The sequence below is a fragment of the Pteropus medius genome, unplaced genomic scaffold (genome assembly GCF_902729225.1).
Source record: "Pteropus medius unplaced genomic scaffold, Ma_sr-lr_union100, whole genome shotgun sequence".
Taxonomy (NCBI): Eukaryota; Metazoa; Chordata; class Mammalia; order Chiroptera; family Pteropodidae; genus Pteropus; species Pteropus medius.
This window is the reverse complement of record NW_024346692.1, coordinates 1739535-1765245: the sequence shown is the minus strand read 5'-3', so window position 1 is coordinate 1765245 and position 25711 is coordinate 1739535. Positions and strand designations below refer to the sequence as shown.

The 25711-nt window shown below is 41.5% G+C and overlaps 2 protein-coding genes across 2 annotated transcripts in view; both read left to right on the top strand.

Annotated features, from left to right (window-relative positions):
- The window catches only part of GRIN2B (glutamate ionotropic receptor NMDA type subunit 2B), a 385633-nt gene that overhangs the window by 107137 nt on the left and 252785 nt on the right, over window positions 1-25711 (top strand). The window contains exon 2 of the mRNA XM_039876409.1: window positions 3865-4293. Within this exon, the coding sequence (XP_039732343.1) occupies window positions 3883-4293 (411 nt within the window). The 5' untranslated portion in view covers window positions 3865-3882. The remainder of the gene's footprint in view (window positions 1-3864; window positions 4294-25711) is intronic.
- LOC120613743 (40S ribosomal protein S27-like) lies at window positions 17902-18251 on the top strand. The gene has a single exon (XM_039876410.1). The coding sequence runs from the start codon at window positions 17931-17933 to the stop codon at window positions 18183-18185; it is 255 nt and encodes an 84-aa protein (XP_039732344.1). The 5' UTR covers window positions 17902-17930; the 3' UTR covers window positions 18186-18251.

Below are 25711 nucleotides of genomic sequence, written 5' to 3'. Positions count from 1 at the left end.
CTGTCAGTAGAGTTTGCTGCTACTCTGAAGCCATTATGACATCTTCTCCAGGGAGTTATAACCGTCAGGGAACTAATATCACTTGCCTTCTGTAAGGTTCCTCTTAACATTCCTCTCAGCCTATGTCTGCCATTCTGTCACCCCCACCTCCCACATGCTGACTTTGTGCTTCCATAAATAGCTAGAATCCTTGAACAACTTCTATAAAGGCTTAAATGTAACATCCTTTGCATCTATAGAGTATTTTATATTCTTCAAAGCACTTCCATATTATTATTTGATCCTCACCATAAGTCTTTTAGGTATGTAGGTTAGGTACATTATCCTGATTTTACCGATGAGGATATAGAAACAGTGATGAGGTGACTTGCCCATCCTCAGGCACTTAGTTAATGTAGAACTGCTATTAGAATGCAGTTTGTTTTTGGTTGGTGATATTATTCATTCATTTGTTCATTTTTTCATTCATTCATATACTCATATATACTGAGAGGCAGCAGAATGGAAAGAGCAAGGGTTTTGGGGACAGATAAACTTTGGTTTGAAAGTTAATGACATCCATTATTAGCTGTGCGATCTTGGCCATGTACTTAACCTCTCAGATCGGTTGTGTTATTTGTAATATAGGGAAAAACTATGACTTATAACGTTTATATGTGATTTAACTCTGTGAAAATTACCTGGCAATAATAGTGTCTGGCATATGGTAAGTTATAGGTAAAATGTTACTATAAATATATAATATATAAAATAGGTTACCATTATAAGTAAAAATAGTTAAATATCGACAATTTTATAATGGTAGAAACTCAGTGGCTACCATTTATTGAGACCTTCCCTAATGTATACGAGGCCTCGCTAGATTCCCTAAATGCAAATAGAAACAGGTCAAAGTCATCTTTGTGAGTCTGTATTTTCTTCTAGACTGGTTGTGAAGAGTAGAGCCTATGTCTGTTGCATCCCAACACCAATAACAGTGTCTGCTAGGCAATAGGTAGGTGCTCAGTAAATGCTTACTGAACTAAAAGGTCCCTGTTCACTGGGAGATTACCAATTAGTTAAGATAGGCAGATACATAATCATGTAATTAAAATGAACTATTACGAGTATTTGGATAAACACTTACAGGCTATAGTGAGAGCCAAAAGGAAATAGCGCTCACTTCTACCAGGGGAGGGTGAAGAGCCTTGGAGCAGAGTGGGCAAAGCTTCATAGAGCAGGTGCATTAAGACAAACTGTGGTCTGTCTGTGAAAGGTAGCAAAACCAATTTGCTTATCTTAGACTACATGTTTTCTTTCAGCTAACTCCTAGCTAATGTGTGAAATCGAGTTTGTATTCAAAGCCACTTCTTTGTCTTACAGTCCCTCAGTTACTGGTATCTCCCATAATGTATTGCTTTGTAAAGTGCTTTGCTCTATCCTGAGTATAAAAGAGATGCTTAGGAAAACCAGATTCTATTCTTTGAATGTCACAACTAGCCATTGCATAACAAAGTGTAATAAATTGTGTGAGGAAAAAATAGAAGAACACGAGATATTTTAAAGAGAGCAAATAAAACATCAAAGTGGGAGAGTGTAGAGTGCATTAAAGTTAACAAACTGTCATGGCAGAGTGGACCACTTTTCAATGTGAAGGAATCTGATTTAGTGACTTATAACTGTGGGATTAGAATCCCGTTGGAATGAAGTTAGCTGCTAGTTTTGCCAAATTCTAAATCTTTTGGTTCTCCTTGAGAACCAGTCCTTGAAAATGAACAGATTATTATTATTTTGCTAACAGCTCTTTGAGATGCTAAACCCATCTGTCTGCTCTGAATATTTAGTGCTGTCCAACTCTATATAGTGCTGCTCTGTTTTTAGCTCTGGGAGGAGGAATTCAGGCCCCAGCTCTCCTGCTAGATTGAGTATAGTTAGTTCATCAGCATGGGCATCCAGGGCCAATGTAGTCATTCTCTGTTTCCACAGAGACATGTAAAACAAAACTGTCAGCAGTACACTTTGCTTAGCTGTGAACCACTGAGCCACTCGTCTTTTCTGCAGGAGATAGACAAGGTGATCAATACAAGTCTCCTCCTTGGCAATGTGGAAGGATGACTACAACAGCTAGAGTTCCAAAATGTTTTCTGCCAAGAACTGGATTGGATTTTGTGCTCCTTCAGCCACAAAATGTCCCTAGCATCTTACTCCCGAATCATTAAATACTCTTTGCAGTCAGTCTGCCTGGCATGAATACTTCCCTGTCTTTCTTTATTCAACACCATCATTATTATTTTCTTTTCTTAGCTAAGAAATCTCAAAGTTTTAGGTCACTAATATCTTAATTATTTTTTTTCAAACAAGCAGGGGATATCAGGCAGCATTTTCACCCTTAATTGCGCTCTCTCTTCGGAGAAGAATGAGAATCTCTGGTTCTGGTTTGAGGTGCAGCGTATAGAATATTTCCTTGGAGTGTAAAAATGCTCTGCTTATGTATTGGCATGCTGGTATTTATTGACCTCGGGAACATTATGTAACTGTTTGAGCTTCAGTTTCTCCATTTGAAAAAACGAGGAAAAAATGACATTTATAGAGTTTCAACGAAGACTAAAGAGATTGCACATGAGGAAATGCTGAACACAGTACACGGCACATAATAGAAGTACAATAAATTATTATTTAAAACAAATCAAAACACCCTAAGCAGGGCCAGTTCTGTTTAAATAAGAGGAGCTCTTTGAGAGTGGCGAGACATGAAGGAGAAATTACCAAGCCCTAAAGAGAGCTGTGTCCTCGGTCTGGTGCACGGTGTAAGATTTAGGGGCATATGTCGAATAAGAAGGCTGGAGGTAAAAGGTGATGTAGGTAAAAGGTGGCACATTGTATGCAAACATGGAATCAGTCATTTCAGGGAAGTCACTATGATAGGATGCCATGGAAAATATTTCAAAACTATCTCTGACATTACTGCAGATAACAGTAGTATTTGTCTAAATCACTAAACTTTCATTCATAAACAAATCAGAATAAAACTATTCCTTGTAATAATGCATGATGTGAAAGGCAGTGTGGTGTACATATGTTGGAATGCAAAATGGCCTAAAAGTCAGAAGAACTGGATTCATATTTGTTTCACATAATTGGGTCATGGTTTTGGACTTTGTAGCTTCTTTGAGCCTTAGCTTCCACATCTATAAAATGGGGATAATAATATCTTTATTATCCCCCACATTAGGTTATTGTAAGGATCAACTGAGATTGTTTTTTTTTTAAATACCCACGTGTTGGTCGCTTCTGTTGATTTAGTGTTAGGAGGCAGATACTGGAAGGGTTGCTGAAGAATTTTCAGGCTCTTGTCCTCTTTAGGGTGAACACAAAGTAAAGGCAGCAAGAATGGGGGGCTGATGTATAGCTCTCTATATCCAGCTATTCCAGACCGTGTTTTGTTGCTAGCCTCTGCTGAGCCCATTTTGCTGCTCACTTTGCCTGGCCGCTGCCATCCCCATGGCCCAGGAACAGTTAAAGGTTTGACTGCAAGACTCCCTCTTGGAGACTCCCGCGTTTGTGCACTTGGCATGATGGCTTGGACCACTTGTATCCTCTTTCCCTCATTTGTCTCTGTCTGTTTGCCGCTGATGGTTATGGCAGTAGCATCTTTTTATTGTCTTGCTCAAGGATTTCTGATGCTTTTGAAAGTTTTCTTTTTTTTTTTTTCCTTCTCACTCTGCTGAGCACACACAAGAGATAAGAGACTAGGCTAGAAGATAGAAACTGGGTTTGATGTTCAGTGAAAGGAGCTAAGGCTCTTGACTGGTAGTATCTAGCCTCTTCAAAGACAGGTCACATAATGTAGGTCGTAATTTAACCACTCTGTCTTTGTGTTTTTAGGGAGTCGACGAATTGAAGATGAAGCCCAGAGCAGAGTGCTGTTCTCCCAAGTTCTGGTTGGTGTTGGCTGTCCTGGCCGTGTCAGGCAGCAGAGCTCGTTCTCAGAAGAGCCCCCCCAGCATTGGCATTGCTGTCATCCTCGTGGGCACTTCAGACGAGGTGGCCATCAAGGATGCCCACGAGAAAGATGATTTCCACCATCTCTCTGTGGTGCCCCGTGTAGAGCTGGTAGCCATGAATGAGACGGACCCAAAGAGCATCATCACCCGCATCTGTGATCTCATGTCTGACCGGAAGATCCAAGGGGTGGTGTTTGCTGATGACACAGACCAGGAAGCCATCGCCCAGATCCTTGACTTCATTTCAGCCCAGACTCTCACCCCTATCCTGGGCATCCACGGAGGATCCTCGATGATAATGGCAGATAAGGTAAAAGCGGCTGCAGTCAGAGGAACCTGGGTGGTTTGAATTAAGATCTAAATGATGCATTCGTTTTAATGCAAAACTTAGTTATGAAAGATGGAAGGTCACCAGAATTCACTGAAGAATGAATAGACCAAGAGTTAGTCTAACAGCTTGGAGACAAAAGTGAGAGAAAGGTGCTGGTATCTAGAAGCTCCTATACTTTTGATTGGATTTGTGTGTTCGTTTGTTTGTAAATGGATTCACTGAAATGACTAAGAGATATTGAAGTTTATAGCACTGTGATCTATTTTCTTCAAATACGCACATGGATAGCTGCTTCAAAACTTTAAAATAAGGTGTGCCCTATTCTTCCTTGATAATACATGTTCTCCACCAATACCAATTTCAAGAACATAAAGAGAAAAATCCTTTGAGGCAGGTAATTTCTCTCCTTGAAGATACAAATAGAGAAGTACTTTGTGCTGAGGTAGTCCACACTCGTCACACTTCGATCTGTGTATTTGAATAGATTTTAGTCTGTACAGTCAGTAGCAGCTGCATTTTCCCTGTGCTTAGTTTTGAAGGCAATGGTTTTTAACCCTGGTTGCACATTGGAATCCCCTGAAGAGCTTTCAATACTACCAGTGCCTGACTCCCACTGCCAGAGAGTCTGATTATTGGCCTAGGGTAGTGCCTGGGGTTCAGGAGTTTGAAAAGCTCTACAGATAATTCTACTGTGCAGTTAAGGCTGAGAAACACTGCTTTAAATCTTCAAATAAATCCTAGTCTTTCCTACATTACTCAACCTTAATATCAGATCTGACATTGATGCTTTTTCTCTAACTGCAGGAAGTGTTTTGTTGTAGGTATGGCTTTTTTGTTTTTCGTTTGTTTTTTTTTTACATTTTTTACTTATTCAGTTATTTTCCCTTAATTGCTTATTGCTTAGGTTCAGCACTTCTCACTATATATTGTCCTTTACAGTTATTTCTGTCAGGATGATTATTTAACTACAAGTACAGTATTTATTTTTCATCACTTTGAGTTTTAAAATTATTTCTACCTTTGCATTGTCATCTTATACTTGTTAGCATTACTTTCAAAACTGCCTTTAGTTTTGTAATTAAGAGATGTGCTGTAGGGTTAATAATGTTTGTAAACCCCTGAGAACCTAGCACAGACACCACAGGCCTGCTCCTTGGCCAGTAGAGAACCACCACAGCACAAGGTTTAAGAGGAAAATATCACCTTGCACGATCACTATTGCCATCTGTTGGCAGCAGGCAGAGATGACTAGTGTCTGTGTTGGAGCTTCCTTTATTATAAATAGTCCAGAAAAGGTCAAGTGCAAAGTACTAAGTGGAGGAACTTTAGGAGCATATGAGAAAGATATTGAAAGGGTAAAACTGTTAGAATCAAATGCTGGCACAAGGAGCCCATACTAAGGGAAGCGGGATAAACTTAAGCAGAATGGAAAATACAGACTGACTGGGAAAACCTACTGAGTTTTTACTTCAGGTAGAGTTTCTGTTAACATCATTCTCCTTAGAAAATTATATTTTAGCAGTGGTATTTTGAGGGTACAATATGGCACTGAAAAATGGCAAGATGGATGAGTCAAATTTTTAAATCAGAAATAAGCGTTTACTTATTTTGAGAGCAAGACAGGTGAAAGTGATTTTTTTTCTTATGTGGGCTATTGTGCAATATATGTTCTTTTCAGTCCACCACCACCCCACCCCACCCCTGCCCCCAGCTGCAGTATAAATGGTTTTTGGTTAAACTGGCCGATTGCTTCTCTGTTGTGTCTCTAACAAATGCATAATAATACTAACTAAGATGCAGACCATGTGGAGAGACTGGGCTCTTTTGTTCACTGATGCATCTTAAGTGCTCTAGAGTGTTTACCATATGCTGAACACGTAGTGCTTTGCATGCATTTTATTTAATGCTTTGCCTGCATTGTTTTCTTTAATACTCTTTAACAACCCAGTGAGCTAAGTGGTATTATTTATCTCCATTTGACAGTTGGGAAAACTGAGGCTCAGAAAGGTTAAATAACATATCCAAAATGATGTAGCTAGTACGTGGCAGCCAGGACTTTAACACTGGTTGCTGGCTCCAAGGGCCACGTGCTCTATTGCTTCTCAAGAAAATGAAGAGGCTGGTTAAGGTCTTACATACCTTCCTATTCCTTATTTTCTCCTCTGTTATACAGCACTCTGGTGGATGTTATCTGGATAAAAGTAATTCATCCATTGATTCATAATGGCAGTACTGGAATCTAAAGAAAGTAGAGAATGGATGAAGACGTGAAATGACGTGGCGCATAGGTGTAGCACAGTTGCATAGAGGGCCCGTTGGTTACTACTTCTCGGGGGAAAGGGAGGATTGAAGCCAGTGAGGTAGATTCTTCCAGGTCACTGTTGTGCGATCCCCCGATCTCGTTCCCCTATTCCTCCCCCTATTGCAACCACACCCAAATATCCCATCTTGTCTTTTCTTTCTCTCTCCATCAAACAAAGGAGGTGGTCAGTGATGGTTAGGTTGTTTTCTAAAATAGCCTTAATAATACCAACTGACTTTTGACCTGGAAAGAAGAGTTTCTAAAAGGTAGGTAGACAGAGGAAAAAGAAGAAAAGAGGAGGTCCCGATAACATAGAAGCCGGGAAGTTAAAAGCTCAGTCATAAGGGGTTAGATGCCTGAATGGGTATCTGGTGGCTGCAGAGGAGGATGCAGAAGGGACCACCAGCACTGAGAGGGGCAGCCGGGCCACCGTGCCAGGGAGCCGTGCAGAGAAACGTTCGCAGGCTGAAAGGATTTGCATGAAGGCAAGTAAAAAGAGTCTTCTAGATCTCAGAGAAATGAGCTTTTGGGGCAAGTTTCAAAAATAAAACACCTCAGATTCTAAGGTCAGTTTTTTAAAGTAGAAGTTTATTTTTAAGTACCATGACCACATTTTATAAACAAAGAATGAGGACACAGAGTTTGACAACTATGAATCAAGTATGGGGCAATAGGACAAAACATTTGAAAGAAGAACTGATGTAGAAAATCTAAGAAATACAGCTTCACTACGTCTGAGGCATAGTCTTTAAGGTATAGTCACCATGTGAAGGATGATAAATATTCCATTTTGCTTCTTGCTCCTAGGAGATGGGTAATTGCCACTCCATTTTAACTTGTTTGTTTATTTGTTTAATTTGGTTGTTTGTTTCAAATAAAATCCACTTATTAAGTGTCCTTGTAGAAGATTGCATTACAGGGATAAAGTTTCTAATTCAAGGAGTTTGTGATAGAAGAAAGAGAGCAGATTGTAAAGATTTTTGACAAAAGTAGTGGGGTACAGGTTCAGCACCTGGTCAGATAGTGTGTATTCACTTTTTTGCATACGCTAATTAATCAGTATAAACTTTAATTAGTGCTTTGCTTTCCCACCGAGGAAATGCATTTTATACCATGACTAAAAGAAGCCTGGAAGTCAGTAGTGGAGAACTGTTCAAAGCTCAGAATTTGGAGTCAGAGTGGATTTTAGCATCGCTTTCTAGGAATGGAAATTGGACTACACACCAACTACTTCCTCTAAACCTTAGTTTCCTTGCCTGTATAATGGGTATAATAATATATCCATTATAGGGTTGTTGAAGATTAAATGAGATAATACATAGCAGGTTCTTCCCTAAGCGTCCAGTAGGCTAAGCCAAAGGTATATGGAACAGTTTGAAGAAAGGGAAAAGATTTTATGAAAGAGGAAAAGAACGGGAATCGAATAGCATCATGGCCAATAGTAGAGACACTTCTGAACTGGAGACCAATCCCCTCTCTCCTACTATGAAGATGGCTATGAAGCATGGATGGAATCTATGGATTTCCCCCACCAGGGGAGCCGGGGCCCATGGGCGATACAGCCATGCCATAGCCAAAAAGGGCACGTTCAGTTATAGAAGAGCTGTAATGAGGAAAGAACTGCTAGGCACTTGTAACAAAAGACTGTTTAGAATAGTAACAGAGACAGTTTAAAAATGTATGAAGCAATTTTTGGTAGTTTGCTACCCGAATATGAAAAGTCTGTTTTATTTTGCCTTGTTATAATTGCTTTTATTCTCCCTGAGATCTTGGACTTAGGATGCCCATCTGAATCCAACTAATGAATGAAAGCTAAACATATTTCCATTTCTTCCCAGGAGATTTCTCTGCTGACTTGTCGAAATCTTCCTTTGGTTTTCAGATTTTAGCTCAGAGAGGTTAAGTAACTAATCCAGGACATCACAGCTTATGAACAATGGGACTGGGATTCAAATCCCAGAAGTACCTATTTTGAAGCATGTGTTTCCTATTTATACAGTTCTGCCTCAAAAAGCACTGAACTAAGAATTTTAAGTCTTGAGCTTTGGAAATTGGTTAAACAAATCACTTACGCTACATGATACTCAGCTTACAGTTTCTAAGATTTAAATTCTGTTTTCTGCCCTACCCACTTTACAACATTTTGAAGAGAAAATGAAATAAAATATTTAGAAGATTCTGGAAAAGTACTGTGCAAATAGATACTTTAGGCGAGGGAAATAAGCTGCGGTGATAGGGAAGGACAGGCTTATTGACAGCTCTTGTTATTGGCTTTAGGGCCAATGAAAATGGCTTGGGCAGGAGGTAAGAAAGAACAGAAAGTGGAAGTTTTAGTAAGGTCAGGCAAGAGGACGCATAATCCATTCTTTACTCCTGCAAGAATGGAAGAGAAAGGGGTATACTGAGTAAAAGGTCAGGGTCTGGAAATAGATGGTTTGGTTATAGTGAGGTATACCAGCTAAAACATGCATCATGAGTCACATCTTGTTCCTCATTAAAAGACATGTGAAAATATTCTTACTCTGGACTCTATTGCTATGATTCTCTCCTTTCTAACTTACTTGACTGAGACTTGATGCTTTGAATAGCACTCTCATTTTCTGCACAGGCGGCCACATTTTGGAATCTAATGGGGGCTAAGAAGATGGCCCCTACTCTTCTTTGGATCCATCTTCTCCAGCTCTCCTTGTTACTCTTCTCTCCACCTCTCACCTCACGCTACCTAATAGCAATGTGTTTGGAGAGAGTAGATGAGCCAGCAGTAGTGGGTGACATTGTAAATAAATAAACTATTGCCTTCCAGTTGCTCGTGTGAGTTTCCATATCCAACACAGTATTGAAACCAAACTGGCTATGCTACTCATACATTACTCTGTGCCTCTTCCCTAACCTGGTGTCTTTTAGTTTTTTACCTTGCTTTTAGTTACTTATCAGATGGTATTTCTTGGGATAGTCTACTTCAAGAGCAAACTCTGGTATTATAGTATTTGTTGGATGAGGAGAGTTAAGACACAGACTTGGGAAAGACAAGAAAATAAAGAAGCCAATATATATGCCAGCTTTGTGCCAGGCATGATGTTAAGGACCGTTTTAATTCTTATACAATTCTGCGAGGTAAGTGGTCTTATTGCTTTGGTTGTTGGGGAAACTAAATCAGATAGAGTTTACGTACATTGGCCAAAGTCACATAGTGGGACTAGGATCTGAATCCAGCATGTCTGAATTTAAAACATTTTTGGTTGACTCCAAAGCTCCCAGCCCACATACCAAGGAAGTCCAAAAAAAGCTAGGATCGAAATGCATCTCTGGAGGTCAGGTGCTCCTCTCCTGTGTTCCCTGCTTCCTTGAACTGTGCTTTGAGGGAAGGTGGGTGGGCAGTTCTCGCTAAGAAACTAAACTCTGCAGTGATGCAGGCTTCAAGTCTCTCTGAATTTTAGTTTTTCCACCTGTTTCAGTAGAATGTGTTTCTTGTTGGCCAACATATTCTCTCTTTTAAAATTGGAGCTAGGGTTTGCTTTTAAGAGACTGCCACTTGAAGTCCAGGTGAAGTTTTAATGCTTAAAAAATACTGAGGCCTCAGAATCGCTTCAGGCATTCACATAAATAAAGGTGCTTGGTGCTAGAAAGTAACATATGAGCCATCACTTCTCACACATCCTCCAGGAAGGTGACGAAGTATCTACAGGAAGGTGGTGGCACAGTGTGGAGCGAATGCAGCCTTGAAACCAGTAGGCTTGAGCTCTGTGCCTTCCCAGCCAATATGACCTTAGTTGTGCTCTTTAAACACTTAGCTTCAAAATTTCCGTTTGTAAGATGGGGACGAAATAACATCTAGTTCGTAGTGAGCCTTGTGATGCACTGTACCCAGTGCTTGGTAAACAGGAGGCCATCAGTATACATTATTTTGTACTTTCATATGCCGGACCTTACCTAAAAAAATTGAGGAAAACGGGATCCTGATGTTTTCCTGTGAACTAACAGAGAAGAGTTTGGGGTGATAATACCCCTCATTTTAGGCCTGGTGGGTAAACAGCAACTCAGTGGGACCCCTCTGTGGCAGTGCAATTACTGATTGTGACATGATCGGGACCTAACAAAGCGTTCAGTGCAGAGACATAACAGTGATGTCGATAACCTGATATACACAGGAGAGAAACAATGACGATAAGTCAAGAGCATTAAAACAGAAAGCATAGCAGAATAAAACAGTGTTTGAATCCAGGGTCACTCATAGGTTTGGAAGTATTGACATATAAGAAAAAGTGAATTATTAAATGAATGAGATATTAAAGATACTAGGTAGAAAGTGGCAATGTGTTATAGATACAGGAAAGCAGTTAATTTATTATATGTCACTAACCAATTTTTAAATAAATTACAGCGATGTTGCTTAAAAACTCCTTGAATTATGATTGCTACACCAAGAGTATATTTTCATTCCTCTTTCTGAGACTTCTCTGATTCTTTTTGCCTTATTCTTACATGTTAGATCTACATTTTATTTAAAATTATATTTTGATTCTGTGTTAGAATAAAAAAATTAGAGTCTGTATTTTATTCAAAATTATATTTTTATTCTGCGGTAGAATCAAAAAAATATAGCATCGAAATTATATTTGATTCAAAGGGTCCAGCATGCATGGGAATAATATTAAACTCTATTTTTATTTCATTTTTTAAGGACAAAAATTTTATTGCTATAATTCTATCTTACAGGAAAAAAGAACACCCATATTGTCATGGGTTGTTTTGATGTTACAATGAAAAAGAGAACTAACCTTGATTGATCATTTAATTTTGTCAAGCTCTGAGCTAGTCACTTTATAGGAGCTTATATATGTTATTTCATTTAATTCTTTCATTGAATTTATGAGGCCTGTATTCTGTCTCTATTTTGCAGATGAGACAATTGTAGATCAGAGAGGTTAACTATTTTACCCAAGACCTTTAGGTAGTGATTAATTTGCAGTACCTTAAACAAATAGGTACTTATTGGACAAGGCACCTATCACTTGTAGTGGCTTAAACAAATAGGTGCTTGGTATCTCAGAACAAGGCACTGGAGATGGAGACTGCTGGAGGTGATTCAGTGACTCAGCGATGTCAGGCCTGACCTCTGGGACTCTTGTGGTATTTTTGTCATGGTTGCGAGGGGTTTACCCTAGTTCTAAGCATTCTGTCTACACTCAAAGAAGGAGAAGCAAGCTGGTGGGGATTAGATCAGGAAAAGTCTTCCCTAACCTTGATCTCATGAGCTCAAATAATGACACATGGCCAGGTCTGGGTAGGGGTGTTGTGAGGCTTTCTGGTGGAGGTGGCAAGGGGGCAGGGTTGAGAACAGCTTGGGGTTTAGTCAAGTGTCTCTCAAAAGAAGTAAGTGACAGCCTGGAAATTCAGCCAATGTTAGTGTGATTCAAAAGCCCAAATCTCTCTAACCTGTCATTGCTCCTGGTGTACACCAAACCCTGCTTTTGTGCCCTTGGCTCAATCTCCTCACCTGTCCTCTACAACTAAGACCTTGGCTCATCAGTTATTTTGATTTTTCCTCTTAATTATCAGCTTATTACTACTCTCTGCTGGTATCTTCTCTCTGGCTTAGTGATGTCTGGAGATGTATTAGGGGATTTTTTTTTTTTTTGCTGTCGTAATGACTCGTTTTGTGTGCGCACGCCTGTGTGTGTCTGTGTCTCTGTGTATGTGTGTGTGTGTGTGTGTGTGTGTGTGTGTGCACGCGCGTGTGTGTGCTTCTGGCACTTAGAACCTGGAGACCAGCCTTGTTAAGTGTCGTGAAATATGTGTGACAGTACTCAGCTGTCAAGAATTGTCTTACTCAAAATGCCAATTTTTCCCTCTTTGAACATGCTTGTCTTTCTCAGATTAATAAACTAACATGAAAGCTTTTCTTGACCCAGATTCTCCTCCCCTTCTTTCCTTTTTTTCACAGTTCAGCTCCTTAAAGGATAGTCTAAAATTGCTGTTTTCTCTTCCTCACCTCTCACTTTCTACAAAATGCCAAATCCAGTGGACTTCTCAAGCTGTTTTTGACCTTCTGCAGCATTGAGCACTATTGACCCTTTTAGTGCTATTCCAACAATTACGATGACAAGAGTAATTAGATTTATCACATTTTGGTGACAATGGGAATGAGAGAGAGTAGACTTTAGAATATGGATGGGTCATATAAGTGGAAATGTCTAGTAAGCAGTTGGATTTGGAACTGGAGATAAAGAGAATGATTTGGACTGAAAATATAGATATGAGCCTCATTAGCAAGGAGAGGGGAGTTGAAACTAGGAGTGTGGCTGAGATGACTCAGAATTAACAAGTGGAAGGAGGAGGGAAGTCTGTCAAGGACAGAACCTAAGGGTGCACCACCATTTGAGGAATGGCCAGAGGGGGTGGAGATAATACAGGAGCTAAGATGGAATTATTAGATAAGATGAGACCCAGAAGGAAAGGAAAGAGAGGCATTACAGAAACCAAGAGTGGGTTCTAAGAAGGCACTAGTTAACCCTCCCTTTCCCTCTCAAGGGCTACGCAGACAGTAAGGAAGCCTTGTTATGTGCGTCGCCTCCGCTCCATGCACTGCCATGACCTCAGGCTGGCACTCCTTTCTTGTCTGCACTGCCACATACATGGTCACTTACCTCTGTGATTCTTTAGAAAATCAAACCTGATTGTTACACTTTCACTGAAAACTCCGCACTGGCTTCCCACGGCGTGGATACGACATCCTCTTAGAGCTGTTCCAGGGCCACCTCTCCAGGATTTTCTCATAACCTCACGGCCCTTGAACAATAAGGTCAAGACACTCAATTATTTACAGCTCCCTGAATGGTCCTGGCTGTTGCACATCTCTGTGCCTGTTTGTGCTTCTTTCTTTCTTTAGACTATCCTCTTCCTTGTCCACCCAGAAACGCCTACTCACTTTTTGAGAGAAGTCGTGGCGCTTCTTCTGTGAATTCTTTTCTGACTCTGATCTTCATAGAATTTACCACTCTTTTTTGCAGTCCACCTGTGCCCTATTTAGGCTTTTACTGTAACTGTCTTGTTTACCTTTCTGTCTCACATGGTATTCAGCGGGCTCATTGTGGGCCAAGCCACGATTTACTGATTTTCATATTCCCAGCACATGTCATAATATCTAGTGCATAGTAACCGGTAACTTTTATTAAACAATTAACAGTGATTAAACTGTACTCTCTGTATACACACTCTAGTGGGTTGAATGGTGGCCCCTCGAAAATATATATCCATGTCCCAACTCCTGGAATCTGTGATTGTGACCTTGTTTAGAAAAGATGGCACTCTTTGCAGATGGAATTAACTTAAGGATTTTTATCATGAGATCATCTTGGATTAGCCAGGCGGGCCTTCAATTCAATGACAAACATCCTTAGAAGAAATAGAAGAGGAGAAGACATAGACATAAGGGAGAAGTCCTTATGACAAGAGACAGAGGTTGGAATTATTTAGCCACAAGCCAAGGAAGCCACCAGAAATTAGAAGAGGCAAAGAAAGATTCTTGCCTAGACCCTTCAGAGGGAGCATAACCCAGGTGACTTCGATTTCAGGCTTCTGGCCTCCGGAACTGTAACAAAATACATTTGTTGTTTTAAGCCACCAAGTGTGGGGTAATTTGTTATGGCCGCCCTAGGAAGGTAATACACACACCACAGCCAAGAGGGGGAACTCTGAAATCTCACTGCCTAGGTTGCTTCCAGGCTCCACCATTTACTGGGTGACCTTTAGCAAATTACTTAACCTCTCTGAGCCTTAGGGGCCTGGGACAATGCTGAAAGGCGAAGTGTCAGTGTTCTGTTTAGCTGTCCACAGCACAGGCCTTGGTGGAACTGTGGGACGGTGAACTCTGTCTTTTAGCCCCAGTTTTTCCCTTTCTGCACTTTTCTCTCCTTGTGTTTGTTTCTGCTTCTTTGTTCTGTGCGTGCATGTGCATGTGTGTGTGTTTTCGAATGCGATCGCTGGTATCTTTATCCGTTCCAATACCCAGGCTGGTGCATCTCACATGAGGCTGCTCTCTTGATCCAAAGTGCCCACGTTCTCAGATTTTCCTCTTCTTCACTCCCAGGTCAGAACCCCTGCTTCTTTGCCTTTTATCTCCTTTCATTCTATACTTTACATAGTCTTTATCATGTCTGTAATTAATCATAATAGGTTATTTTTATCTATCTGTCCTGCTAGACTACAAGCTTTGTAAGGGCAGGGACTGTCTTTTTCATTTTTGCATTCCCCAGACCCTTGACACATAGTAAGCCCTTAATACATGTTTATTAAAGGTATGGATGGATTAATTATTTCGGTACAGCAGATGTCAGTTGCAATTAAGAGAAAAATATTTTAAACTCAAATGAAGAATGGATGGTAGGATTAATCTCTGGTTATAGGCAAATATGTTCCTTATCTCTCTCTAGGCTACTGTCTCCGTCACCCTTTCTTCACATCTACCTCATATCAGCAATCGACAACTTGACACTTGCAGCTCAGGTTACAATACTCATGTCCACTTTCTTTTTAACAAACAGACTTGGCAAAAGGACCGTCTCAAGGCAGGACTGCAATCTCTGGTAGCAGAACAGAATTTCCATCCTGCAAAGCAGTTGGGTGCCTGTGCTAATCTTTACTAGCCCTCTTTTAAAGGAGAAAGCAGAAAGAAATAACCATTTTTTAAAAGTTTCAAAAGATAAAATATGCAATTCATCTGACATGCTAATCAGCAAGATATCACCAACTAAGTTTAATCAATGCAATTAAGTTTCCAAAGGTAATAGCAAGAGATTTTGAAACTTCCTTTGGCAAACAACATCCTTTCTCATTTACTTATTCATTTATTTGAAAAATGATTATTACGCATCTCATGAGTGTCAGGAACTGTGCAAGGTCCTGGAGATAGAGTCAATATGAGAGACATGTCTTCATGGTGCCCTGACTGACAATAAACAGACACATAAATTAAACACTAATATGTAGGTAGTGGTAAATGCTGTGATAAAAATAACAAGAAGGGATACTGTGGGCTGTTTTAGGTAGAGTTGTCATGGAGGGTCTCAGAGGAGGTAGCACTTGAGATTTGGATGGTGAGAAGGATCAAGACGCGTGAAGATCTGAGGAACAGCATTTTGGCAGAGAGAAAAGCAGGTGGGAAGGCTTTGAAGAAGGAACGTGTTTGGTTTGTTTTTGTTTTTGATGAGTAGCAGGGAGGTCAGTAGAGTTGGAGAGTGGGCAGTGTGGGTAGTGATTGAAGGTAAGGTGGAAAGGGACTCTAGGGCCAGATCAGGGTCTTGGCACGAGGTTGGATATTTTTCAATTTCATTCTACAAGGTGTAAGAAGAGAGTGATGTACATTGATGTAGCATCTTTTCAGAGGGAAGCATTTAGTACAGTGGATGGAATATATACCTTGGAGCCATTTCAAGTCTTGGCTCCACCTTTCTGAAGCTGGGTGACCTCTTGCCGTGTTGTGTGACTTGTGTGATGTTTTTTTTTTTTTACTCGTTTTGGATGGGGTTAATACTCATCAACCTTGAAGAACTATTGTGAGATAAAATGAAATAACCTTTCAAGGATTCATTACTCTTCCACCTGGATTTGAATAATACCTGGTTTTGAATAATAATAGCTGCTATTATTATTTCTAGTAGTATTGAAATACAAATTCCTTTTAAATCAGGCATTACTTCCTTTCGATATACCTATGAATTATGCAGTTTTTTTGTTTTATTGTTTTTATAAAATTTGTTTACAAACTTGCAAACAAATTAGCAAAGCAATGTAGGAAGGTAGAAACAATATGGTTGGCTTTACTCTAACTAAATAGCTGCCTCTCCTTTTGAGTCGGAGTTCCTGTGCACCGGTGTCCCGTGGCCGGTTCCTGAACTTGTGTCTACATAGGTACAGCCTGTTAAAATTTCCCCTCTTTCCGAATGGGGGTGATGCACTGAGAAGCGTACCAGAGGGAATGGAGCAGCCAGGGTAAGATTTTGAGGTGAGGGGCGTGGGCATTGACAGTGGGACGCAGTGTAACGGCTCAGCCAGTCAATGTAGCCTGCCTTGAAATGAAGATGCCTGGCACACCCACAAGTCCTCATGGCCTGCCACCATGTGTCTTGGGTACATTCTGTTGCCTTGACAACATGTCATCCAGAATTGTAGAGAGGAGCAGCCTTCAACCTTTCGGTGTCACATTGCTAGGGTAATAGACCTTGTGGGAAACCAGGCTTCGCTGTCCTTTCTATGTGCTGTTGCCACCCACCCCTCTCTCCTACTCCTCCTGCCTACCCTTATGCCCACCGCCTTCTGTCTGCATTCTTACTTCTTTTGCCTTCATCGATTCATGTTGGCATAATCCTCCCAGCTCCCTCTAACCCCTTTGCCTTTCATTCTTTTACCATTCCACTGTTCTCATTACTAATAAATGCAAATGTTGCAAATTCTCAAAAAATAAAGCTGCATAACATAATAAATTAAAGGGATGATGAGAATGAAGGAGTTCGAAACTATCCAGAAAGCGGGGAACGGAACTTGATAGTTTCTGTAGTTGAGTTGAATGGTGTACAGTAGTAATTCTTAAATTGGGTGGACCTTAAAATCAACAGAGAAGTTTTAAATAATAATAATAATAATAATAATAATAATTATAATTATTATTATTATTTTAAATATAGCTCCTTCCGTTCCATTCTCAACGATTCTGATTTAATAGGTTTGGAGTAAAGCACCAATAATTTCTATTTTCACAAAGTAAGTTCCCCCAAGTGGATTCTGAGATACTGGCTGGTTTGGGAACCACTGGCGAGTAGATCATGGTACTTTGTTTAGGTTATAAAGTTTTGTGATGGATCGGGATCTGTCTGTTGGGCTTTCTTTTTATGGTTTTCAGAGCAGTATATTCATGTGGCTGCCTAATAATGATTAAGAAAGAGGAAGAGGAGTTGGAGAAAGATGAGAAGAAGCTAAAGGAGATGAGGAAAAAAGCCAAGGAAAAAGAAGGGAGGGAGCAATGTGACAATGACAGGTAGAAGCTGTGGATCTGGGCGTGGGGCCATCAACCATCAGACGTCAGGCTCAAGGATTCTCTTGTCTCTGACTTTCAGCTGGAGTGCAGGCTAAGTGTCTTACTCTAGAATCGATTAACATGTGCTTTTGGGTGTGTTTTGAATCCTGGATTTTTCCTGGTTAGTAAGAGACTAGGGTAGGCTAGATCTGGAATTTCAGAAGAAGTCAGCTTCGTTCTGTTTCATCCTTAAAAAAAAAGAGAAAAAGTGCTTTCCGGCAGTGACGACCTCCTCACGAGAACATGCTTCTCGCCAAGGACCTCCTCCATCCCTCTCCAGAAGAGGAGAAGAGGAAACACCAGAAGAAGCGCCTGGTGCAGAGCCCCAACTCCTACTTCATGGACGTGAAGTGCCCAGGATGCTATAAAATCACCACCGTCTTCAGCCACGCCCAAACCGTAGTGTTGTGTGTTGACTGCTCCGCTGTCCTCTGTCAGCCCACAGGAGGAAAAGCAAGGCTTATGGAAGGACGCTCCTTCAGAAGGAAGCAGCACTAAAAGCACCATGAATTAAGATGAGTGAGGAACCATCCCAATAAACACATTTTGGATACAAAAAAAAAAAAGGAACAAGTGCCTACTGCACGTTAGTGCTACGTTTTAATGAGATAGGGCTTTACATGCCTTTAGCCAGTTTAAACCTCAAAGGAGCCCAGGATTTAGGCAGTAGAATTACTCTCCTTCTTTTACAAATGAAGAAGCTGAAGATTGAAAAGGAAAGTAACTGGCCCACAGTCACACACTAGTAGTGGCCGTGTGGAAATGAGACCCGTCGTCTGATGGACAGTAACACCCGTGGCGTCCCCCGGTATGCTGCACTTCCTCTTGAACACTTTCGTTTATGCGGTCTTCGTGGGACATGTAGCTTAGCCCGGAGGGAATACCCCAGCCGTCCAAACAGCAGTTAGCTGGAACTTGGGCAAAGCAGTTCCTCTCTCTCCCAGGGGGTCTTGATTAGGACCTAAACATTCAGCACAAGAGAACAGCTCAGAGGGAGGGAAGAGCGTGGGCTGAGAGACAAGAAGTAGAAAGGGAAAGAGAACTTGAAGAGAAAAGGACACCGAGGGGTGAGCAAAACTGCTGGGCCGTTTCCCAGACTGGCGGGGCCTGGTTCTGAAGCTGCATGGGAGTTGCGATTCCTTCCCGAGGTCCAAGAGCAGACCTTACACCTCAAACCCATCTGCTTCCAAGCGGATGCTCCAGGATTTGAGTCCCGGATCAGATCAAACTCTTCAGTCACATTTCTGGGATTGGGGGATATTTTTTCTAGCTTACTGTGTCTCAGGAAAAGGCGAAATCAGCTATACACCAATCTAAGATTCCATCTCAACAGATGATAAGTCCACAAGGAAGAGCATCTTTTCCTCACTATTCTGGATGACTGTAATAGGTCTTGGAGCAAACTGTCCCCTCCTACTTCCTGATTGATTAGTCCTAGAAAATCAGCTGTAACTACTGTTACCTTGGAACGAAATCCTTACCAGTCCTAAAGGTGGTGCTCAAAGGCTGCTTCACCTGGCCCCCTCCTCAGCCCCCTCCCGCTGTACCTCTCCTTTGCTGCACCTTCAGCACCTATATTCCCTGTCAGTTTCCCCAATGATCAGATGATCAGAGGCCTGTTTATGTGCCAGAGTGGTATTGAAGTACGTGAAGTTATCCACATCAGGGTGGAGGGACAGATGTCTCTATGGGTTCAGGCAATGCCCGTAAGAGGCAAATTTACCTCGCAGCGTGAGGGCCTTTCCAAAGGAAGAGGGCCCCTTCCTGCCGTCCTCTCGTGACGGGGCAGGGCCAAGCACACAAGGCGCACTCAGTACGTATTCGTTCGTAATGAGAGTTCCTTTGAAATCAGATGGGAACAGGCCATATGCTCTTGGAAAGGGGCCTGCATTGCAAGGTGGGATGGATGAGTGAGATGTGTTTTTGCAAGTTCTTTTCATCTCTAACATCTGCGAGCCTGTGAGTAATTCTCTTCCCCTTGGCCCCAGCTGGCCGCTTGCCTGGACTCTCTGCCAGAGCCCTCCTCACTACAGCCCCCTCTGGATGAGATCATAGAGGGTCTCCTCCTCTGGATGGATGGTTCTGGAAGCTGAAGTTGATACTGAAAGCAGGAAAGAAAAATCTGTGTCTTGGTTTTGGATCCCAGGGATATGAGAATTTGAGCGAGAAGTGTGAGTGCACCGTTCCCAGAACCGAGCAGGAGACGGTAGGGAACTGATGGCTCAGACCAGGATCAGCTGAAGTCGTGCAGAGGCCGCAAGAGCAGCAGCTCCTCTTGTGCTCCCGTCGCCCCTGGAAACTTTCTCAAGCCAAACGGGGCACAAGCTGAGCATCAAGACCCAAGATAGGGCCACTCTGCAGGGTAGAGAGAAAGGGCAGCCGCCGGAGTCCCGGTTCTCATCCGGCTTGCCTGCTGCACCACTTTCCCACAGACATCCAGTCTACCTGTATCAGCAGCTAAGAGACAGGAATACCTTTCTGGGGAATGTATTTGTCTCCGATCATTGTCACTCTTCAGACTAAATCGGTGGCTAATTTTACTGAGGAACATAATGTGGCCTTCGGGGTTCTGTAAGTTCTCCCATTTGTCCCTGAAGTTTCTGCACCCAAGGAGAAGTCTCATTGGTCAATGAAAAGGAACTAGACTAGTTACTGGTGTCATTTCTATTCTCTTTGGAGACCAGTTCAGTGATTATTATGAAAACTAGCTTGTTAAGCAGAGAGGAGAATCCAGACACAGCTTTAACTCTCCATGTGCTCTGGTGGGAGGACACTTCCTCTTTGGCACATTCTACTCTCGTGCTCCCTTTGATTCAATTGAGAGGCTCCCCAGTCATGACAGTAGGGGCCTCTGGACAGCTAAGAGTTGCAAATAATCTGGAGCTGGTTTCATGTCTGCTGGGAGTTAGTATTAGGACCTGAGTAGAATCTTTTTCTGTGTTTCTGGGACTTCCAAGGAGCAATGATGGATGCCTTTGCCGTCCTAATCTCAATGGTTAGCCCTGGGAAAAGGTATGCGATTGGAAAAGAATGTGTTTTTAATCATTTCAAAAATTCCCTTTCTTTGTGTTTCTCTCTCCCCTTTTAATAACTTCTACCTCCTTTTGTTGTTATGTATTTTTTTTTCTGCCTCTTGACTGTCTGCCCCCAAACTTCCTGCATTGGCCACTGACCAGACTTCCCCAAGGAGCACTATGTGATTTGGTCCTGGGTCTGTCCTCCATGTAGCCCTCCAGTATGTTCCCTTTACAGGCCCCTGTTTCATTTCAAACTGGGAAACAGTCTATAAAACTAAGCCCTTGGTACAATCTTAAATAAGAGCAAAGCAACTAATGTGTCACCCCTTCGAAGGGCATTTATATTTTAACTCAGAGGAAGAAATTTGTAGTAGTGAAATTTCAGATACTACGTTGCGCCATAAGGGAAATATGTATTTAAAATAGAAAGTACTTTCCTGACCCTCACAAGTCACGCCATTTGCAGGGAGCCTCGTCAGTCCTAGCTCGCGGCTAGGCTCCACTGGGAGACCTTGCTGCAAACAGAAACACTAAAGGGCAGCCACTTGAGCAGGGTGTTGGTTATCTTCGGCCAGGCAGGGGACAGCACGGGACCTGCTGTGGAGCCTTGGAGAGCATAATGGCTATTAAGGCGGGAGACCTCTGGAGCTCCTTCTGGGAAGTAGTAGAGAATCCAATAGAAGTGGGAAGCCCAGACTGATCAATGAACTCTAGACTGCTTTAAATTTCCAGACTAGAGAGAGGGCTCCAACCTTACTTTCTGCACTAGGAACTCTTCTTAGCTGCCTTTTACTGCCCCCAGAGACTCAACTTCTAAACCGTCTGTATCTGGGTCCTTCTTTCCCTCTGATTCTCTGATTTCTCCTTCTCTATGTCCTCTTTTTCCCTCCCCTCTCTGCTCCCCCATCATCTCATTTCTGGTTCATGTTTCTCTGTCCTTCTCTCTCTTTGTCCTCTCCCCTGTCTCCTGTGACCCACTCTTCCACATGACTTACACTTTATGTGGCACACGCAGCCATCTTCATGCTTCATCCTGTCAGTGTTGAAGTCCCTCAATGGCCTACCTTTGGACCTGGCATAGTTAAAAGTTCCCAGGTGGTCTGCTCTTGACTCTTAGAGCTGTCAGACATTAGCTCTGTAGTCTGTGGCACGTTGGTTCAGTTGGTTAGAACTGGCATTTAATGAGGCCAGTGAAGGATTTGTCGTAACTCTGTAGGACCCTGCTAGTTCTCTTCCATTTCATGGCAGAGGTGACTTCCAGCTACCAGCTTCCATATTCACACCCTTGGTCACAGGGGGATGTGGCTAAGGGACTGTGGCTGGAGCAATGCTAATTTGCCGACAAGGGACATCAATCGAGATTATTGTAGATTTACGTTTTATATTTTTAAAGGTCTAAAAAGAGTTTGAACTCGATCTTGTAGGCAGAATTCAGGCCCAGACAGACCTGGACTCAGATTCTGGCTCTCTTCCTCCTTAGTTCCATGACCTTAGCCTAGTTACTTAACTTTTCTGTGCCTAAGTTTCCCTTAGCTGCGAAACAAGGATAACATTAAAACTGCAACAGTGGTTTGGCCTCTTTCAGCTGTTCTTTGCCTTTCAGCCACTCCTTTCTCTTCCTCTTCAGTTACTAGGTCTATTCTGTTATACCATTTTTCTTCTTAATTTTCGACAGTGCCTCTGGAAATTCCCCTCCTCCTTTCCCCTCCCTCCCTCCTCCCTCCCTCCTCTCCTGTCTTCTTTCCGTTTTGTGCTTCTCTTTCCATTTTTGTGACTCTTAGTCTGTTCCTCATTCTTAGATTCTTCCTTTCTCCTTTATCATCTTCTCACTGATTTTTTACTTCCTTCCCAAGGCACATTTTCTGATCCACTTACCCCTGTCATTCACTATTCCTGGGCCCTTAGTGGCTTCCGGGAGAGTGTGCAGCTCTTAATTATTTATAAGCATGAGAGAATAATTACAGAAATGATTTAATTACTTTTTTTTTTTTGCATAGATCCTAAAAGCACCTGCTGGGCTAGATGATGGTGGAGTAGGAGCATATAAGCAGGCCCACTTAATATGAGGAAAAGGGTTGGTTTCAGATAAGGATGTAGCTAGAGTCTAGAGAAGATTTAATCTCATTTGTCAAAGAACTGAAAAAAAAAACACAGCACAATTGGCAATTATACATAGCTAGGCTTATATAAAATGGGAGATATATGTCACCAATATCTGAATTAAGGAAGAAAGATGGGGCTAATTTGAAAAATCATTTTGTATCATATAGGCAGTATGGTAGATGAAATACTCTTGCTAATTTTGGTGCTGGTGGTGGGGAGAGACTTTATTCTCCTCTGGATACTCCATGGGGTTGAATGGAAATATTCATTTAGTAGCGGTCGTGCTGATGGTAGAAAGAGCCTAGACTGAACTACAGAGTCAGGAAGCCTGGTTCTCATCCTTGCTTTATAACCAGCCATAGCTGTTTGCCTGGTCAAGTCCTTTAATCTATCTTAGTCTCAAATTTTTCATCTGAAAAATGAAGGGATTAGGATTTCTGACATGCAGAATAAATACTTCACTAAAGGAGAAAATGGCACATAAATTAGATGAAGAAGACCAAATTTGATAAACTAAGATCTGGGAGGCCATTACAAGAAGTGTGCAGCAATGAGCTACAAAAGCCAGGCAGATAATCCATACTAGAAGTTTCTGAATATGATGTCTGAGGAAAGAAGGCATTGATTGAAGGAGAGGTGAGCAATTGAATAGGGAGAAGCCAAAAAAAAAAAAAAAAAAGGTACAGGAGTCAGCATGAGTAGATTCAAAGTAAACAAAGCAAATAAAGAACAGTGGCAAAATATAAAATCCTATTGTCAAATTCTGAGTTTAAAAATGCATCCCTTCTGACAGATTTTGAGGTTCCTCATGTAGACGGTTGCAAAGAGAATGCTTCAGCTCTTTACAGCCCGTGAAAAAGGGAAAGAGAATTCCTGAAAAGGAGCACCCTATTCTCATCCTCACCCCATTCTAGCCCTTACCTCACGCCAGAGTCCGGAGGAATGTGTTATCTGGCTATATACTGTGTCAAAGACCATTCTGCCTGGAAAGGATCTCAGAAACTAATGCAATGCCCTGGTTTCATGGTAGAGGACACAGAAGCCAAGAAAGATTAAGTGACTTGCCTGAGGCCACACCTCAACCCTCTCCTGGAGTTGGCCTCATTTTCCATATTACCAGGTCAGTTTCTGGTAGGACTTTAACCTAAACGAAATACCAGTTCTGTCCGGTAGTTCACAGTCTAGCAGATCATATGATAAAATGAATTGCTGTCTCTCTCCTCTCCTAACTAGAGGTGAGTGACAGGGCAAATTGAAATTAGAATGGGGAGGGAGGGAATTGCATTTTTAAAAAACGATTTCTTTTATATCTGCACTAAGTGTGGTCTGAGATAATTGATTAAAGATATATTACTTAATCTGACAGATATCAATGAAAGTAACTATCATTGAATGAATTTTTGGACTATATATGGTAGAAGACCTATATGTTGGGGGCTGTATGAGTTTATGATAATCACAGGCAGGCAGATGGAGAGCAGATTTTGATCAGTAAATTCTATCTGGTTGAGACTCTTCAGTGATCAAAGTGAGCTTCAGAAACTGGTGTTTCTCAACTACCTTTGGGCTACAAATAGGTCTTTCCTTTTCTCCAAAAAATGATGCCGAGATTACCCCTTTCGCTTCTCATCTTGAAGCATTCCTCTGAGATATTTAGGACAGAAGTACTCAAGTAAGAATGAGAATTCGTGTGCAACTGGGGATTTGTCCTGGAAGAGCGGGGAGGCTTCCAGGAAGAAAGAGAGGAAAAGCAGGAGCGAGAGCAGAAAGAAACTCAGCAAGCAGTATATGTGGTTGGAGATAAAAATTTTATGACATTTGACATTTTTTTAAGGTGAATTTATGTACTTCGTCTTAATTTGATCCAATTTGTGCAAGATGGGAAATCGAGCCCTAGATTATCTTTTTGAAAAATGAAGGTAATTATAGTTATCTTCCCCATTCTCCAGATAAGAAAACTAAGACTCCAAGAAGCTAAGACCGGGAAGCTGTAAGGGGCAGGTCTGAGACTAGAGAAGAGAACCAGGTAAACCACCGTGAAGAGTGTTTAGTGGCAATGAGCAATCTGTGGTGTCAGGTTGGGACAGAGTGCAGAAGGTTTGGCCACAGAAATTCTTTGTAGACCTTGGCTGATGAGATTGAAGTCGAATGAAGAGCTCAGATGGGGCTGGAGATCAAGAAGTTACGGGGAAGAAAAGGAAGCTATGGATGTATTGAGTCAATATGCTGAGGAACCTAGACACAGTAGAAAGGTTGGGCAGGCATGGAGGATGGGGAATTCATGGATAAAGGCCCATACAGAGGAATTTTAAAATAAGGATAAGGATTAAACCTCAGCATTAGTAAACAAAAGGCAACACCATTTATGCAAAAGATGGCAAATGCAAGTCTACAGCCTGTTACCTTATCTGCCCTTTCTTGGGGAAAAAAAAAAGAGCCACTATTAAAGCTTTTTTACCAGGGTACACATAAACCTATTCTGAACAGAGCCTAGAATGGTCTGGGACACTTTCCCTTCATTAACACTTCATTAAGCTTTGTCAGATATAAGCCTCCTAGCCAGATCCTGGCAAGGGACTTTTATGGAAGTGATAATGAGGAGAAAATGTACTAGATTTTTAGCCTACTACAGAGTTGCTGAATGTAAGCTAGAATATATTTTGATAACATTAACCTTAAAATGGAAATTAAACATTATTTTACACTGGGAAGTGTAAATAGAATATATAGGCACAAACAGAAAGAGATATGCATGCCAATATAACATGACACATTTCAGAGATATTTGGTAATTTGCTGCAAACAAATTATAAAAAATCTGAGCCGTGTTGGACTTGGCAAATGATAGGACTGATAGATTTGCAACTTGTTTTTGTTATTAGTTTTTTAATAGCTCTTTCAAAA